The sequence below is a fragment of the Electrophorus electricus genome, chromosome 21 (assembly GCF_041902795.1).
Source record: "Electrophorus electricus isolate QZ-2024a chromosome 21, ASM4190279v1, whole genome shotgun sequence".
Lineage (NCBI taxonomy): Eukaryota > Metazoa > Chordata > Actinopteri > Gymnotiformes > Gymnotidae > Electrophorus > Electrophorus electricus.
The window spans coordinates 15,235,721-15,253,840 of NC_137517.1; the positions used below are offsets into that span (position 1 = coordinate 15,235,721).

The following is an 18,120-nucleotide window of genomic DNA, read 5'->3' on the forward strand; positions in this document are numbered from 1 at the left end:
ATATGTATCACACACAACACAATATATATCATCCAAAATATACCACATACCGCATCAGCGCTGTTAGTGGAGACAGGGAGCATTTGGGGTGATAGAGTGGAGCAACGGGGCATTAGCACTCTTAAGAGTACGCGCATGGGGCATCAGATCTATTAGAGCGGGGGCATTGGGAATTAGTGGTGTTAGAGTGTAAAAACATACTGAACAAAAATGTGTTTTTTAACTATGCTGCTGCACAGCATATGACTGGATGCTGGGTACTTCAATCAGAGCACTACCCTCTTCTGATGAATTTGTAGATAGTACAAGAGAAGAACGCAGGACAATCAAAATACAACTTTTGGTAGTGCTGTGTGTCGGAGTAACACAGATGTGATCGTGTTACGTATGTGAGCGATGATTACGTACGGCGTAATGGGTCCACAGCTGCTACTAGAACCTACTGATGCTGCAAAGCGACATGCGTCTCTTTCTACCTTTTGAAATATGTACACAATTGTGCGCATTTTAAAAAGAGTTAAGGCACATTACATGTGTCTGAAAATGGTTTCCTGATTTTATAGCGTAGGATGCTGCGGGAAGAACATAATATCCTTGGTTTCCAATAATATGATATAAGATATGGTAATTCATAAGTCCTGTCTCCGTTGAGTTACCCAATTACTCTCATATTTTTGATGAACGATAACATAAATTGTTTATATTTATATTTAGATGTTTGAGACGCCACTATTGTTTTTGTGTGTGCGTCGAAGCATTTAGGTATAAAACGGAAACCAACCTAGAAAAATTGATCTAGGCAAAAAGTGACGTCGCTTTGTTGCCAATTCCACTGTTTACACCTACCTAATTATTACTTTCCATGTTTACTTACCGACAAAAAAAGCTAATTATATTGTAATCTGTTATGAAGGTTTATTTTCAATAAGTTTAAATGTTAAGTACAGTTCTTTTCATTTCAATGCCATGACAAAAAAGCATGCAGCAATTTAATATAAAAAACTAGTTTCCATCTAACACGAGACAAAAACTGAAAACAAATCAAAAGCACATCTTTTCGGCTACAAATAAGCAGATTAGAGTGTAGCTGTATATTTATCCTTCTGCATCTAATTCAGTGAAAATGTGCTTTCGAAATGACCTGGCAACCCTGGGGTTACGGCACCAGTCTCGGAGCTCGAAGTTAAGAAAACCAGGGCTCCTCTGCTAGTTTGGAGCTAAGCTAGTTAGCTAGCTAGCTAACTAACAGATTTCCCTTGTGTTTACCTTTCTAGTGCTCTTATTATACTGCCTTACTTGACAAAATCGGTTATTTCTCCTTTAGTCTTAATTTTTTTTTTTGGTCAGTGGAAGTGCTGTTTTGCACAGTGAACTTTTTAACGGAATGTTGCAAGCTAAGCAGCTAGATCGTTAGCCAGTTAGTGAATTAAATAGACTTCGGATTTCATTCAGCTCGAGTTTATCCGGCTCTCGCATCCCGGTTGACGGCTGGTTGAAGCATGTTCGGTGTTGTACCTAACAGTCTACTCCGATCGCTACAGTGATTTATTAGCTGCAGCTCGGGATGTTTAGTAACGAATGAGGGACCTTTAGCTAGCTAGTGCGGGCCTCGAGTGGAAACAATGGGCTCCGCGAACAGGGCGAAGCACCCGCGACTGTCCGGGTCAGACGCTCCTTCTCGGGGATAAGAGGCAACCAGAGAGCGCCGAGCTGGAGGTTTGCTTGCCGGCCTGGTCAGCCGCTCGTACTGACACTCTCGGGGGGAATTTGGATGTAAAGCTTGATATGGCTTTGGGAGCATTACGGCCTTGCATACCTCAACCGTTTTTGCCTGATGAGACATTATTCAAAGTTCATTTAAGTCGGAAAATAAAGCCCGATACGGTGTATCTAAGGGTAACCGTTATCTGCTACCAGTCCCGTTTAATCAGCAGGACTTGTTACTTTTCCGTTTAATTAGCTGGATGGCTAGCGTTGACAGATATCTGGCGATCAGTGATTAAGTTATGCTTTAAACTTTAAGTGTATCTATTACGGGGGCATTATCCTAATTTGTTCATCATAGATAACTGATTATTAGATTTGCGTTACTAAAGTCAGCCGTAATATCCAAACTATACGAACTGGAACTTGTCGCGTGATCGTCACACACACGTGTTTTCGGATGTTTTCAAAACAATCCGGTTTAGTAACCGCTACCGCTTCGTGTGATTAACAGGCGCCTTAATCCGCGGGATTGCCCTCTTCCACGCCGCTGGATATGAAGTTTCGGGCTGACAGTAGCAGTAAGAATGAGACAAGCTACCCAGCAGAAAGACTGAACCACAGTGCCGATCGTCTCAGAGACATGGCAGGTATCAGGGAGGAGCAGCAACGCGTCTTTGTGCACAACCACCTCCGGGACGATCCGCCCGCCGCAATCCGTACGTCTGAAATAAAACACGGAGCGGCTGGATGCGTACAGGATCCCGCGGGTCTGTGCAACGGCTCTTTGTCAGCGGCAGAGCCGGGGAACGTGATTTCGCACTGCATCCAAAGCGACTTGGACATGACCGACGGTGTGACGGAAATATCCGAGGTGTGCGCGTCCAGTACGGACGAGGACGAACAGCTCACGCTGGAGCTGCAACAGGCGTATAGAATATTCCACAGTTTCCTGCTGGAGAAGCACAAAGCGATTACTGCCCCGTTTTGGCAATCCGTTGGCCCGGGAGACCAGAGGGTTCAGGCTCCTCGAAACGACATGTGTTTTAAAAAGATGGACGATAAGTTTGTCAACCGCGAGTACGAAAGCATTACTGAGTTTGTGGCTGACTTTCGCCTAATGCTGGAGAACTGCTACAGATTTCATGGTGTGGACCACTGGATCTCCAAACAGGCCCAAAAACTGGAGATCATGCTAGAACAAAAGCTAACTCTGCTGTCAAGGTGAGCAGTTGTATTTACTAACAATACTTCCACATAGTTTTAGCTAAGCAATTTGTGCTATGCAGTGTGTTTTGGTTTTGGTTTTGGTTTGTTTTGATTCGTTTTTGTAGGGGGGTTGCTGTGTGCTGGGTGGTCTATTTATTCTAGTAGTCCCAAATAAATTAAAAGTTTATTTCATTGATTAAAGCTAACAAGTTGAAATTCAGTTGTAGGCCTTATTGTTGTCCTTCAATATAATTTGTATATGTTGGAACCAGTTGGTGTTTCTTCTGGTCCATGATGTAAGACAGTAGTATAGCTGTGCATCACACAGGACTACACAGTAAGAATGTACAACAGAGCAGTTTGAGCATAACCCGTTTCAACTTGACTATTGATGATCAGGTTGTACCCAAAGCACTGGTTCACAATGCGGTCTGCTACACTACCACAGAATGGCTGCAAATATAAGAACTTTGCCATCTGTGTCGAATCATTTTGCCAATCAGGTGTTGTTTTATTTGTTAATGCATGTTTAATAGGGCGCTGAGAGAAAAGACATCCTTGGCTGTGACCTCTAGGGGGCGTTTTGGCACCGAAGATGAGAGGGGTCCACCTGGCACCTCGAGTAGGCGGAGGTCTGTTCCTCGGAGTCTGGCAGCCATTACAGTGGGGGGCTGTGAGTCCATCATGGTTCAGGCTCTCAGAATGGAAGAACAACGGAGAGCCAAAGAGGACAAAAGGTAGCCCCCTGATGTAGACCAGCGCTGTGTATCAGTAAAAGTAACCTCCCCCTGATGTAGACCAGCGCTGTGTATCAGTAAAAGTAACCTCTCCCTGATGTAGACCAGCGCTGTGTATCAGTAAAAGTAACCTCCACCTGATGTAGACCAGCACTGTGTATCAGTAAAAGTAACCTCTCCCTGATGTAGACCAGCGCTGTGTATCAGTAAAAGTAACCTCCACCTGATGTAGACCAGCGTTGTGTATCAGTAAAAGTAACCTCCACCTGATGTAGACCAGTGTTGTGTATCAGTAAAAGTGTGGACCATGTGGACCAGCAACATGGATTGTCTGAGACTTAATATTAGTGGCTGTATTGCTGTACATTGATATGGTTCAACAACAGTAAATCATTTTGGTCGGAACAATTCATGCCAGTCTTTTATTAAGTCACATCAGTGGTTCACCAGGGTGTTTTTAATTTATTACAAAACATTATGCAAATAGTCAGTGTGTGTGCTGCTCATCTGGGAGGACTGTTTACTTTTTATGACCAATTGAACAATTATAGAACAATAATAAAACAATAATAGAATGATTACAGAAAAATAATAAAACAATAATAGACTCATTACAGAACAATAATAGAACAATAATAAAACAATAATAGAATGATTACAGAACAATAATAGAAAAATAATAAAACAATAATAGACTCATTACAGAACAATAATAGAACAATAATAAAACAATAATAGAATGATTACAGAACAATAATAGAACAATAATAAAACAATAATAGAATGATTACAGAACAATAATAGAACAGTAACTGAGCTGATCCTCCATTAGCGCTCTCACAAGCTTAATAAATATTATTCATTTGTGTCTGACTGTGCCAGAGATTATATTTTGCTAGGATATTACAAAGCTGTCCATGCTGTGACCTACACACATGAATATAATACACTGTGTACTTCATATTCACCCATGAATATCAGTGTGATTTAGACAGCAAGTTTAAAATGACAACACATAGAATAATTTTTTTGAACCTAGTGTTTTTTCTAAGTATGTTCAGTACAACCGCTTTGTACATATTAAAATCTAATAGGAAATCTTACAAAACACACACATGGTGAAAACAGTAGAAATGATTTAGGAGAAATTCAACTATCTCCAACTAAATTTAGGAGAAATTCAACTATCTCCAACTAAGGAGTAAACAGATCAGTTATTGTACTTCCCTTTTAATGTAATATTAAACAAGATTACGTAAAATAGTCTTTGTTTATGTTCTCTCTGTGACATCGGCCTTTTGTAATTTTGACCTTTTCCCTTTAAATCCTAGGCAACGAGAGCTCGTGAAGAAGGAGGCTGAGGAGGCGTCGGCCAAGGAGGTGGAGCAGTGGGAGCAGTGTCTGCTCTCCCTGGCCGAGCCGTGGCCCGTTGCCACCATGTGGGAGCTGCCCGCCGTCGGTCACTTCCTGTGCCTCGCCCAGACGGCCCTCAACCTGCCCGAGATCGTCTTCTTTGAGCTGGAGCGTTGCCTGCTGATGCCCCGCTGCAGCTCCTTCCTGGCCAAGGTCATGACCTCGCTGCTCTGCCAGCCCCACCGCAGGGCCACTCTCCACCGGCGCCCGGCTCTGGCCTACCGGCGCTGGGAGGCGGAGCTAAGGCGGAGGGTCTTGGGCTGGTACCAGGCGGTGGGCGGGGCGGAGGACCAGGCCGCCTGCGCCGAGCGTCTGGGGCTCTGCCATCGCTTTTTCTGGACGCTGGGCGAGACGAGTCCCCTGGAGGACGTGGCCTTCCACCTGCTGCCCTTCAAGCAGCGTGTTTGGCTGCTCAAGGGCCTTTGTGACCACGTGTACGAGACACAGAAGGACGTGCAGGACGCTGTGCTGGGGCAGCCCATCCACGAGTGCCGCGAGTCCATCCTGGGCTACGACGGCCAGGAAAACGCCTACATCCACTTCCCGCACTTCTGCGGCGCGGATTTGCGAATCTACTGCCAGAGCCCCTGCACGCCACTCACCTACCCCATGCCGATGCTCCGCGTGAAGAAGCTATCACGGGAAGCGGAGGCCGAGGGCTCGGCAGGCCCAGCCGGGTCCCTCGAGGCGAAGGTCGAGAACGGAGACCCCAGCGGTGCGCGGCTGTACTCCTGGGCCGGCAGAGAGGATTCACCTGGAGGCACAGACGACTCGGAAGAAAACCTACTGGACCGGGAAGGTCCTGACAGATTTTTGTACTCTTTTAAAGAGGAGCTGCCGAGTCCCGCAAGCATCAAGGAAGAGCTCATGGAGGTGGAACAGAGAGTTAAATTAAAAGAAGCAGACGAGCCAGCAGGAGAGGAGGAGTCTGAACCCTGCCTTAGGGTGGGGGGTGACTGCTATCATGGAAAGTCTCCTGCCAACTTTCTGGGCACTGACACTTTAAAAGCTCCTTTGCCGTCCGACGTAGCCGCTGCGCCTCACAACGGACCACCGGCATGCCGGGACTGGGGTCCCTGTCCGGGGCGTCCCGCGGACAGCGCCGCAGAGCCAGAAAGTCGCCCGTGCTGCGGCTCCACAGCCGCGGCGGGCCGGACCTGCTCCTCGCGTCCTCCGCGCACCACGGGCGTGCCCTCCAGGAAGAAGAAGAAGAAGAAAAAGGGAGCGAGAGGGGTCGCAGCAAGGAGGCCGGGTCTGAAAAGGCGCGGGCAGGCGAGGGCGGCCCGAGGCGGCCTGCGCAAAGCCGCCACCTCCGCGAAGAGGAGGGAGAAAAGGAAGCGGAAGCTAGGTGAGGGAGGGACAGACGGCAGGCCCAGGTTTCAGCTACAGAACACCCTTGGGTCAGATCAGATGTTTGTGCCTTTGTTACGGCCAGTGAAGGGCAGGAAACCATTTGTAGCTCCGAACAACACTTACTCGCGAGCCGGTTACGTTAGCGAACCCCGCGAATGTTCACGGCGAAGTCTCCTCGCGATGGGACGTCGTGTTAATCTCCTGACATCTGTGAGATCATATGCAGTTTGCTGTGCACAGAAGCAAGAGATGAATGTCTTGAATGTTAAATTGCCTTTTTTTTTTTTTTTTGCGCAATAATTGTTTCATTTATCAATTACATGAAACTTACGTCCAGTTACACGGTCCGCTGTCAACAGGGAAAAAGTTTGACCTCAAGAAACCTGGAGAAAAGAAGGGGAAAGAACCTCCTGAGCTCCCTCTGGAGCCAGAGTTTAGGGTGAGAACTGCTCGTTTCGGCACTATATACACAGAGATGAACCTTCCAGAGGTGTCGGTCTGCAAAGCAGGATTATGTTTAAGCCTACAACAACACGGAGTACTGTTGTAATTTCTAAAAGGTCAAATGCGGATGCACGACCACTAGTAGGAAAATGTAATTACGATTACAGCGTGTGTATTCGCATGCACGTTTACAGCCACTCTGCAAGCCATTTCATCACCGGGTCAGTTTCTGACCACAGGACCACTGTCCATTCTCAACACGTCAGTGATACTGACATGGTGCTGGTATGAGTGTATCAGACAGCGTGTTGCTGGAGGTTTTACATGTCGGTGTCCCTGCTTGTTAAGAGTGATCTACCACCTAAAAGTGGTAAGGGCTAATAAAATGGCTTTTGCATGCATTTCTGGAAGCTTCTACTAGAGGGCAGCCAAAACCTAAATACAAGATTTGGTCATTTCAAGAATATATTATTACTCTCGTAATAATGCTAAGCTGTTTAACCGGGAAGCCATTTTTCTCAGTTTAAACTTTTAACTTTCCCCTGTTCATTAATTGATATCTTTTTATTTTGTATTTTTTTTAAAACACCGTTTCTTTCCTTCATCAAACACTGGGTTGATTTTACTTCTCTGCAGTTGGTGTGCACCACGTTAGAGGAGCTGAGGGATCTCATCAGTAAAACAGAGGATGAACTTGATGATCTGGAAAGTACCAGAAAGAGATGTGTTAGTAAGATGGGGAATACACACGCACACACTTCACACACACAGTTGACTAAATAAAAAAAAAAGTTTAAGCGTATTTGATATGGTTTCATATTCTTCAGTCAGTTTTGTAATTAATAGGCCTTTTCGAAATTCTGTGGTTCCACTCAATTATAATGATTACAGGGTCTGGGTTGGGGTTAAGCTCATGAGCTGCAGTCATATTATACTTTTTTTTCAAGCTTCTTCACTTTAAATGTCTTGTGTCACTATTTGGTTTACATAATTTAGGCTATTTAGACCCTAGCCAGTGCTCTGTGGTTTTCCTGCTTTTTGAATGGACATGATCTCTGTTTAACCCATGACGCACAGAAAACCAACCCCCCCCCCCCCACATTTGTATTTAAATTTATCTGTTGTGTCGTTTATTTTAGGTCATGGTGGCATTTTACAAGTTAACTGTGCAAAAAACTTTTAAAGGTTTACACAGTTTGATGCAAATTAGACTTAGATTTTAGGGTTGCTGGGGTGAAAGGTTAAATGTTTTGTTGGATGTTACGTTTCAGGGTCGATGGTACTCGAAAAGGGAAGCCGTGAAAGACCTTCACATAACTCTCATAAGATTACTGAATGAGCTGTCACCATGGGAACCCAAATTAATAAAGGCCTTCCAAAGGAACAGGTAAATTGATTCAGGATTTATTGTTACAGGAATTGAGGGTTTAAAAATAGGTGATTTTAAATAGATTCCAAGAATTATCATGCTCATTACTTTTTGAATATTTCATCAGACAATACATTTATGGAATTACATTTTTTTCCTGTAAACAATTGTAATTTCTGCCCTTTATCCTAGCTGAATACCCAAAGCCACTTGGTAAATTTAACCCAGATCTTTTTCTTTCATAAGGGCCAGATTGAAAAAGGAAAGTGACGATTTCAAAAAGCAGCCCGAATATGACGACTTCATCAGAGAAGAGTGGGCGGGGCCTGATGGAGATGCAGGGCCATGCAGAGAAGCCTCTTCATCTGCAGAAGTTGGTAGAGAGTCACAAGGTGAAGAAAAAATCGAGAGGACTTTAAAGGGAGACTCTGAGGCATCAGGTGCTGAATGACTAAACCATTTTAAACGAATCCCTTTCTATCTGTTAAACATTGACAGCTGAAAGAAAGCAGACCTTCTATTGTCACTTTTGTCTTTTTTCCTCTGGCTTTTTAAAAAATTATTATTATTTTAGCTTTTCTGATTACCTGTGTAACTTATTTTCATAGTAATTAATACAATATAATGTATAAATGGTGACAGGGATATTTTCATTGCTTGAAATAAATTAAGAAATACTTTTTCTTTTCTTTTTTTTTTTTCAGAATGTGAAAATCATCTTGGAAACGAGTCATTAGGATGCTTAGTCAGCAGACCAGAAGTTATCACGACAGTGAGTGATTCTGGGCCTTTGACTCGGAGCTCGAAGCGACGCCAGAGTGGTGTCCCAGAGGAGAACTTGAGTCCTAGTAAAAAAGGGAAGATGGTCTTTAATGATTCTGTGACCCTTGAATCTCAGACTGAGGTTAAATCCAAGGATCAGAGTACAGCAGGAACAAACTCTGAAAGCACAGACAGAATATCATTGGCAGCTGCACCCATAGGCACTTTTCAGGGACGCTGTAAGCCAATCCAGGCATTGTTGGCCAAGAGCGTTGGGAACAAAGTGACCTTAATAAGTCATCCACAGGCCGCTGCCATGGCTGGAGCTTTGAAACTGCCAAGTAAGATGGCATCTGAAGCTGTTCCGCCAACCAAACCTGCACTGAGCTGTCAACCAGCACTCAGCACCACACCAACACAGGCACCAACTCCACAGTCTTCCCAAAAGAGTCCTGTGCAAGTTGTGTATAAGATGCCAGAGGGCTTTAGTTTGGTAAAGAAAGATGGCACGCCAGTTAAGTTTCCAGTGCAGCCCGTTGTGGACCAGACAACGGGAGAAAAGGCGATGCAGCAAGTCATCATTCTTCCCTCAAACATGCTTATTCAAAGGGCAGAGGAAAAGAGGAACGTCCAGCCATCCAGCATCACCCCGGTTTCAATTTCCGAGACTGCTACACTTTTGTCCAGTACTCCTGGGTTCACCGTGCCAGAAAACAAACTAGCTGTCCAGCAGGTGGCGCCATTAAAAGATGCTAGCTTTGTGAAGTCACCTTCTCCTACTGCGTCACCCATCGTACAAAAGAGAGCATCTTGCAGGGACTTGCCTGCCCCGATGAAGACCACTGAGCCAAGTTCAACTTTACACAGATCCTCTACCACTCCTTCATCTTTTTCTGATCCCAACAAATGTGATGCGAAACAGGAGCTGAAGACTGTGTGCATCAGAGACTCACAGTCCATCCTTGTTACAACCAGAGGGGGAAACACAGGCGTGGTGAAAGTGCAGACTTCAGGCCAGAGAGAAGAAAGTGCTTTACCACCCAGTCTTGTTTATGCCATCCCTCCAAAGTTTCAGGCTTTCCTGGTGCCCAAGACATCTGCCACGGCAACAAGCACTGCTCAAGCGGCGCGCACAACTACTACTGCCGAACCTTTTCCTCTGTCAGTCAACAAGGGTACTTCCTTCAAATCAGCACCCTTATCTCCTTTAAGATGTGTCAATCCAGTGATACCATCTCATCTGGGGGAAAGAACAAGTAACACAGTAACTCAGAGCCACGGCTCGCGTGTTCCTATAGTTTCGATTTCTGGCAGTGTAGCCAAATCACCCCAAACATTAATCCCAGTTAACTCAATAACTCCAAACCCTTTCCAAAGTAATACTAGTGTGAGTGCTGCCCAAGTCATCCCACAGACCTCTGCTTTTAAAAGTATACCCAGGCCTACTCAAAAGAGCTCTCAAGTAAGCAGTCTTGTGCCAGACCAGTCCACCTTTCAGAAGGTTTTTCTGGTCACTCCCACAGCAAGCCTCTCTTTGTCAACATCAAGCATCACCACTGCTTCTGCCCCACTAACTGCTACAGGGTCAAGGGTCATGTTTATGAGTCAGTCTGCTTCTGCCTGCTCTACAGTTACTATTCTTAAGGGGTCTGTGACATCTGATTCTAGCATGACAGGCAAAATTACTTCTTCTGAAGCCAGGGAGGTTAGACCCAACCTTGGCCGAGTAATTGGCAGCATGACTGCTGGTACTCCAACTAAAGTCCAAGATATGAACATATCGGGATTGACGGCTAGTATATCGGACAAGACTGCTGTCAGAAATAAGATGGCACCACCAGCTGAAGCGGCTATAAAGCTCGAGTCAGTGACGGTCTCTGGTGTGCCTGACACTTCAAGTGGACTCGCTTTTGTTCAAAACAGCAAACCTACTGCAAGTAGCTGCATGCCACTGAACATCAAAGGACCTGTCACAGTCATGGGGTCCACTGATGACAAAACAGTAATGTTTTCAACTTATGGCCCTGGTCATATGGCCTCTTCTGCACTCCTTTCAGCTGTACAGCAAAAGAGTTCATTGATGACGGCCACAGTATCTACATCAAATGTACCACATAACAGATTAGAATTAGTAGTTGGCAGTTCAACTCCAAATTCTGGTCCTACACTGGGAAGCCTAATAAACAAAGATGCTACTTTACTAAGAAGTCTTACAGCAGAGAAGACAGGGCCTGCTAAATGCGCTGGATCAGCTCCCTCACCGGTCAGTCTTCCGGTCATTACTTCTATACCAAGCTTCTCTCAAACTGTCACTCCGAGCACCACAATAGCACCACACATATCAGGTACTGCTTCTCTGACACCTCAACCAGTTATGACTTCTGTGGTTAGTCCTCCTGTGAATTCCAACACTTCCACCACTACAGTGCAGGAAAAATTTGTGATCAGTACCACTGCTCCACTTGCTCCTGGCACACAACTCCTAATCAACAACACACGATTTGTGGTACCTGCTCAAGGCCTTGGGCCTGGTAGTCATGTTCTCCTCATATCAGGCCCTGCCTTGCACCCTGCGGGTCCTCAAAGAACAAGTCCTGTACTTCCTTTCCCCAGGGGTCCAGGTGCTCCAGCATCACCTGGTACATCAGGGGTTCAAGGTCCAAGAATGGTAGAACCTGGTGCGCAAGCCACAGCACAGCACACACCCATCCGGCTGCCAGCACTCAGTTACACCCATTCACACCTTCCACCAGCACCCACCACAGCAAAGGCTGGACCATCTGCCCTTGTTAATAAACCTTTAAATGCAGTCAGAGCTTCACTGGTCTCTACTGATTCTACTGCCCTTGCCCAAGTGGCTCCATTAGGGACTGTCCTATCATCTGGACAGCGAAATCTGACCAGTATTCTAAGACTTCCTTCCTTTTTAGCTCCTGAAGGGAAAATAATGCACGGTGGGGCAAGCTGCCCCCCAAAAATTATTACCGTCACTGCTCAGTCACAGAGAAGCTCACCCAGCATGGCTACACCAGCTCTTTTACAAACAGGACTCGTACCTGCACCACCGAAACCATCTGCTATACCAACAGCCAGTCCTGTGATTCCCCGGACATCCCCAGTGGTTGCAGTGCCACCCATGAGTAGTACAGTATCAAGGCTGCAGACTCTTCCTGTGGCAACATTTCCACCAATCGGGGGTCCTGTTAACAATAGTTTGACCACTGCTGCTGCAACAGTACCTCTGCCTGTTAACACAGTTATAATGGCACCTTGTCAGCCAGTTGGGCCTTTGCAAGCTGGAGATATTAGAATGCCAGTTGTCATGACCAATCCACCACAGGTGCAAGGCAAGGGTCCGGTACAGGTCCAAGGTGCGCAAACCATCCATACTTCCCATAAACTGTTGCTGAGTCCTGATGGTGCCATTCTGAATGTACTCAGATGCCCAACCCTACAGTCTTTACCAGTGATGGCAAACACAATGACCACACGAATGGTGATTCCCACCTCTGATAGTGTTACTGGATCTCTTCTGAACACACTTGATCCCCAGAGGATACTAACATCAGATACTAATGCAGAGGGACCTAATAAGTAACACTTGCTGTCTCTTAATAAAATTTGACATTTCATCAATTAATCTGTTACTCTAGTTGTAGGGCTTAAAGTAGGTGGGTGGAAGGTTTGCTGAAAGGTGGTGTGATGATGTAGGTTATTTTCTTACTTCTCCTCGCTCTTATTTTTACATTACAGGTCTCATCCTACTGACTAAGCACTATTTTGTATTTTGGATTTTTTACAGCACCTGTTGTGGGAAAACATGCTGTCAGGTGTTTGAATCAAATTTGGTTTGAAAAGAAGGAACATGCGAATGGCCAGTAATGTACATAGTAAAATATTTTGTTGGCATTTCCTGTCTCATTAGTATGCAAGTTTTAAAAACTTTATTTAAAAAACAATATTTTGTAGCTTTTCCATTGACAAAATCATTAAATGATGCATACTTTATTCTTCAGAATGAGCTCCATGTTGTTTCAGGATATGTCTACCAATTGTGTTCAGGTCATTCACACCTCTTGCCTGTGGTAGTGGATTTGATCCAAGTTAGATCGTCTTAGGTTTGAAGGTTTTTTGCACACATAAAAGCATAGAAACAAAGATAATACAGATCAAAGTACTACCCTATGATGTAAATCTTCTTGAACTCTTTTGACTACAGTTTACATATTGGAAGTTTTATTTATTTATAAAATTGCCTACCTTGAATTTTTCAAAAATATTCTAGTAGATATTTTGGACCACTCTCATTCGATATATTAAAAATAAACGCAGTGTTCTTTACCACAGGAGTTTGTATTGTATTCTCAAATGCATCCAATCTGTCAAGAACACTGAAGATAGATTTATTTTTTACATGGAAAATTAGGTAGTTTAATAGCCTCATCATTAAATGAAGTCCAGAGATCTTGTACTATAAATTATGATATCCATAGCTATATATGATTTAATGCCATGTTTAATTCAGGAAATTGTCGGGTTGAATATTCCACAGAAACTTCATCTATTATTTTTTGTTAAAGTTACAGTTCTTCCTGTGGCAACATTTCCACCAATCGGGGGTCCTGTTAACAATAGTTTGCCCACTGCTGCTGCAACAGTACCTCTGCCTGTTAACACGGTTATAATGGCACCTTGTCAGCCAGTTGGGCCTTTGCAAGCTGGAGATATTAGAATGCCAGTTGTCATGACCAATCCACCACAGGTGCAAGGCAAGGGTCCGGTACAGGTCCAAGGTGCGCAAACCATCCATACTTCCCATAAACTGTTGCTGAGTCCTGATGGTGCCATTCTGAATGTACTCAGATGCCCAAGCCTACAGTCTTTACCAGTGATGGCAAACACAATGACTGCAAGAATGGTGGTTCCCACCTCTGATAGTGTTACTGGATCTCTTCTGAACACACTTGATCCCCAGAGGATACTAACATCAGATACTAATGCAGAGGGACCTAATAAGTAACACTTGCTGTCTCTACTCTAGTTGTAGGGCTTAAAGTAGGTGGAAGGTTTGCTGAAAGGTGGTGTGATGATGTAGGTTACTTTCTTAGTTCCTCACTTATTTTTCACCTCTATTGTTTGTGCTTTTTGGTGGTAAAGTCCATATAAGTTACTAAAGATCACTATTCCAATATACAATACATTGAAATGAATACTATACACTGTTTGAGCCAGTTAGCACACACACACACACACACACACACAAACAGCAGTCTTGTAATGTGAAAATGTACTGACTGTAACTTTAATATTGTACAGACGAAGTGCTGCAAGGCATATCAGAAGACTACACACTACTGTTTAGTGCATCCTGAAGTAATTCAGAAGACAGCACACTTCTGTTTAAAGCATTCTGAAGTATGTCAGAAGTTGCACCCCCAAAGCCACTGATGAGGTTAAGGTGTGTGGAAGGATACATGGTACTAACATGAATTTGGCTTTAAGCATAAATGACTAGACACTTAAAGTATGATTATCTGAATTTTAAAAAAGCATTTTGAGAGAAATTAATATTGTGTAATGACACACACACATAAACATAATGTTGGAGAGTGATATATGCTGTGCTTTCATCACTGTGATTCAGATATAGCCAGTAATGTGACCTGCAATCTTAATGTAATCAACATATTTTTACTTTGAATAACAGAGGACCGATCTACATGGTAAGCCAAGCATCAGCAGATTATTCATGCATTATATCCCACATTTCTTCACCAACCATTACAACATTTAAATGATGTATTTTAAAACCTGGCTTATAACCCCGAGCACCCGGTAACCCTCTTCAGGGTGAGTAAGGTGGTGGTAAAGGTCCAGAGATCTTGTCATAGGCCGGTGGGGCATTAGGCAACTGCATATAAAACAGAAAATTTTAAAATTTAAGATTAATGAAAAAATACTACACAGACTTTAGTTGTGTAAAACAGAAAAGCAGATGTATCCTGCCATTACTTAAACCATGAAAAGTGCTCACAAATTAAACATGCTTTGTGCATACATGTGCTCTAGTACTACCTGACACTTGCTACAGTATCAACTGAACCAATCCATTCTGAGGTGGATTTTTATGGTTTTTGAACAATAAATAGGATTTTTTACTTGGGGGGTCAGTCGTGATACCAAAATTGAATATTGTGTCACCTTGGATTGTAGCAAAGCATCAGTTAGAAATGTTCATGAGAAGTTAATGAAATACAATTTAGGAAAATATTTTTGCATATTGGCATTTTAAAATCTGGACGTTTGAAGTAAGTGATACATTAATTTCTTCCATTCTTGTAGATCCATACTCATTTCCACAGAGCCTGCCCACCCTCCCTAACCTTACTGCCCTAATACCCTGCCACTATCCCTAACCTTAGCACCCTAATACCCTCCCACCCCCCTAACATGTTTTACAAAAAAAGTATGTAGGTCAACTCATTTATGATTAATGGACTTCCATCTAGTCCAGTAACACTACAGACATTTATTTAATATACAAATGAACCTTCAGTAAGTTTGGAATGCACAATGTTGTATATCTTAAGCACAAATGTATTAGTATTTCTTACCACTGGCTGGAGGCTCCTGAGCTCATTAAGGACCACTTTGTTCTCGTCTGCTGCGCTTGGTTCACCGTACTGGCCTGATCTAAAGATATCTCTCCAGGACCGAGTGCTACCTCCCACATTCTGTGGGACCAGACAACATTGCACACACTCCTAATCCAAACTAATGCAACCTACAATAACACACTGGAGTTCTAAAAGGTAGAATTCTCAGCCAAAATCTTAGATCTTACAGGATTTGTATTCTGGCCTTTTCAGACAAACTCTGAGAATATTTCATGCATGTGCAGTGATTTGATTGGCTTTCATGTTATCACATAGATTTATTGTAAATGAAGTTTTAGATGTTTGTCTTACCTGGACATGGTAATAATAAGTTTCCATAATGTTTTTATTTGATAATCTATTAATAGTAGATTTTGAGTGTTTTATGTTATCATGAAGTGTGGTTTGTCACAAGAGAAAAAGCTACTTTTTCGAAAGTAGGCAGTAGAGAATAACCCATGTTAGAATCTCCTGACCTGCTGACAATCATGTGAACAGTAAAATCTGAAGCAAAATCTCAACTAAGTAAAAACAAGCAAAATGATGTGACTGCCACTTTAATGCTGTGCACATTAAACAAAGGGAAATCCCACCTGATACAACCTGATGTGGACTAGAATAACCTTAACCCTAGCTCACCAACCATTAACCCTTAGCACTGTGTTAAAGAAATAACAGGACTGGTTTGTCATGTGTGCACGCACAAATCTGTGCTCCCAGGTTTGTCCTGGGTAAGCGACCTGTCTCAGGTCTCACCTGGATAATTTTGTAACCACTCCTTCGTCTGTAGTACCAACAGCCCAGGATGAACAGAGCTGTGAGGACCATGGCCAGCAGAGCGATTCCCGCAGCCCTGCAACACACAGCAAAACACATCCGGCTTAATGCTGCGGTTTTAGCAAGCGCACGTCTCCCTTTTACAAAGAGAGGTGCACAACTCTGTGTGGCTTTAATGGAATGGCCTAAACTTTTGTGATTTCCCTGCCACAGCACTGGAGGATATGTTTGATAAAGCTGCAGACAGAGCTGAATGTGGCATGATAGAACAGGGAAAACATTCATCTGCGCAGTGTAAGAAGGACCTAAGATTCATTTCAAATAAAATTGGTCGAGAAGGCAACACACTCTTCAACTCGGATGTAGGAGCCCTGGCCTCTGCTCGTAAAATGAACACTGAAGTCACCCCGAGGCATCCTAAAGAAGGGCAGACACATTATTATTATTATTATTATTATTATTATTATTACCTCTGAATGCAAAATTGCAATATTGAATATATGTGATTCATTTTTTAAAATAATGAATATTAAATAAATTGTCTTAGCACCCACAGAAAATGATCTTAATTACAAAGAGATAAAAGATAGTAATGTAGCACAACCAAAGGTTGTTTTTTTTTTTTTTTTACTTATTAAAAATAGATTAAAAAAAGTTAATTAGAACCTACATTGAGTGTAAAAATGTAAAGGGTTTAAATGAAACACATGAATGATGAAACCAGTTTAACTGCAAGCATAAAAACTGAACGAAACTCTTACCTGAATGGGATAATTGCGTTAAACAGACTGATTTGCTCTCAAGCAGGGAACACTCTCCAGTCCTGTCTCACAAACCTTCCCTTCTTAAAACCCCGTCACTATTTTGAGGTACAAACGCACAGGGAAAAGAGTTCTCATGACCGTCACGGGATGTGCTCTCAAACTAAGCCGTTGAACTGAAGTAATTAGTGTGAACCCCCCCCAATCTGCTGACTGCCTGGCCTGAGCACGTGACTGCTTTATAAAGGCACTGTTTATATATAAGGGTGTGAAGATGGCCTGACATGAAACAGTAACGAACATATATTCCACGGACCAGACTGCAGGACAGGATAAGATGTAGGATAAAATTTCTAAGAGCTACGGGCTGTGAGCACATGGATTCCCCAAGGCTGTGAGCACAGGAACCCCCCAGGGCTGTGTGCTGAGTCCCTTGCTGTACACTCTCTTCACACATGACGGGGTGGCCTCCCGGTATAACACCAGCATCATCAAATTCACTCATGACACTACTGTCATTGGACTGATTACTGGGAAGACGAAACAGCATACAGGAGGCAGACCTGGTTACATGGAGTCAAAACAACAGTCTATGCCTGAATGCATACAAGACCAAGGAGAAGATTGTTGACCCAAGGAGTAGGGGTAAGCAGCAGTACACACCACTACAAATAGGTGAGAGAGAGGTGGAGAGGGTGATATCCTTCAAATTCCTTGTAATTCTCATCAGTGAGGCCCTCACCTGGACCAGCCACACACACCACTTCAGTGAGGACCTCAGCCAGACCAACAACACACACCGCATCAGTGAGGACATCATCTAGAACAACAAAACACACCACATCAGTGCGGCCTTCACCTGTACATGCAACACACACCACTTCAGTGAGGACATCATCTAGAACAACAAAACACACCACATCAGTGCGGCCTTC

The 18,120-nt window shown here is 43.6% G+C and overlaps 2 protein-coding genes across 4 annotated transcripts; one reads left to right on the plus strand and one right to left on the minus strand.

Annotated features, from left to right (window-relative positions):
• Positions 1-1,153: 1,153 nt before the first annotated feature.
• On the plus strand, positions 1,154-12,999 carry brd10 (bromodomain containing 10). Of its 3 annotated transcripts, XM_081704140.1 has the most exons (9): positions 1,155-1,716; positions 2,219-2,928; positions 3,450-3,650; positions 4,982-6,411; positions 6,776-6,855; positions 7,497-7,586; positions 8,132-8,247; positions 8,476-8,669; positions 8,934-12,999. In XM_081704140.1, exons 2-9 carry the CDS (start codon positions 2,261-2,263, stop codon positions 12,587-12,589), a joined length of 6,435 nt encoding a protein of 2,144 aa, XP_081560266.1. In that variant the 5' UTR covers positions 1,155-1,716; positions 2,219-2,260; the 3' UTR covers positions 12,590-12,999. The 3 variants fall into 3 exon arrangements, with proteins under 3 accessions (XP_081560269.1, XP_081560266.1, XP_081560268.1); XM_081704142.1 differs by having other exon boundaries at positions 1,155-2,928; positions 8,476-8,621; XM_081704143.1 differs by lacking the exon at positions 8,934-12,999 and having other exon boundaries at positions 1,154-2,928; positions 7,497-7,590; positions 8,476-8,614.
• A 1,280-nt stretch (positions 13,000-14,279) lies between these two features.
• mlana (melan-A) lies at positions 14,280-17,321 on the minus strand. Its single transcript, XM_027023267.3, has 5 exons — positions 17,186-17,321; positions 16,773-16,841; positions 16,404-16,500; positions 15,606-15,725; positions 14,280-14,902 (listed from the first exon to the last, which is right to left on the minus strand). Exons 2-5 carry the CDS (start codon positions 16,838-16,840, stop codon positions 14,837-14,839), a joined length of 351 nt encoding a protein of 116 aa, XP_026879068.1. The 5' UTR covers position 16,841; positions 17,186-17,321; the 3' UTR covers positions 14,280-14,836.
• Positions 17,322-18,120: the final 799 nt, after the last annotated feature.

Excerpts from the sequence above, each read along its gene's own strand:
- brd10 (XM_081704140.1), top strand. The coding sequence starts at position 2,261 with ATGAAGTTTCGGGCTGACAGTAGCAGTAAGAATGAGACAAGCTACCCA. Across the intron at positions 7,587-8,131 it reads AAAGTACCAGAAAGAGATGT|GGTCGATGGTACTCGAAAAG; the intron begins GTTAGTAAGATG and ends GTTACGTTTCAG. Across the intron at positions 8,248-8,475 it reads AAGGCCTTCCAAAGGAACAG|GGCCAGATTGAAAAAGGAAA; the intron begins GTAAATTGATTC and ends TTCTTTCATAAG.
- mlana (XM_027023267.3), bottom strand. The coding sequence starts at position 16,840 with ATGCCTCGGGGTGACTTCAGTGTTCATTTTACGAGCAGAGGCCAGGGC. Across the intron at positions 16,501-16,772 it reads TCCTACATCCGAGTTGAAGA|GGCTGCGGGAATCGCTCTGC; the intron begins GTGTGTTGCCTT and ends TGTGTGTTGCAG. Across the intron at positions 15,726-16,403 it reads GTGGTTACAAAATTATCCAG|AATGTGGGAGGTAGCACTCG; the intron begins GTGAGACCTGAG and ends CTGGTCCCACAG.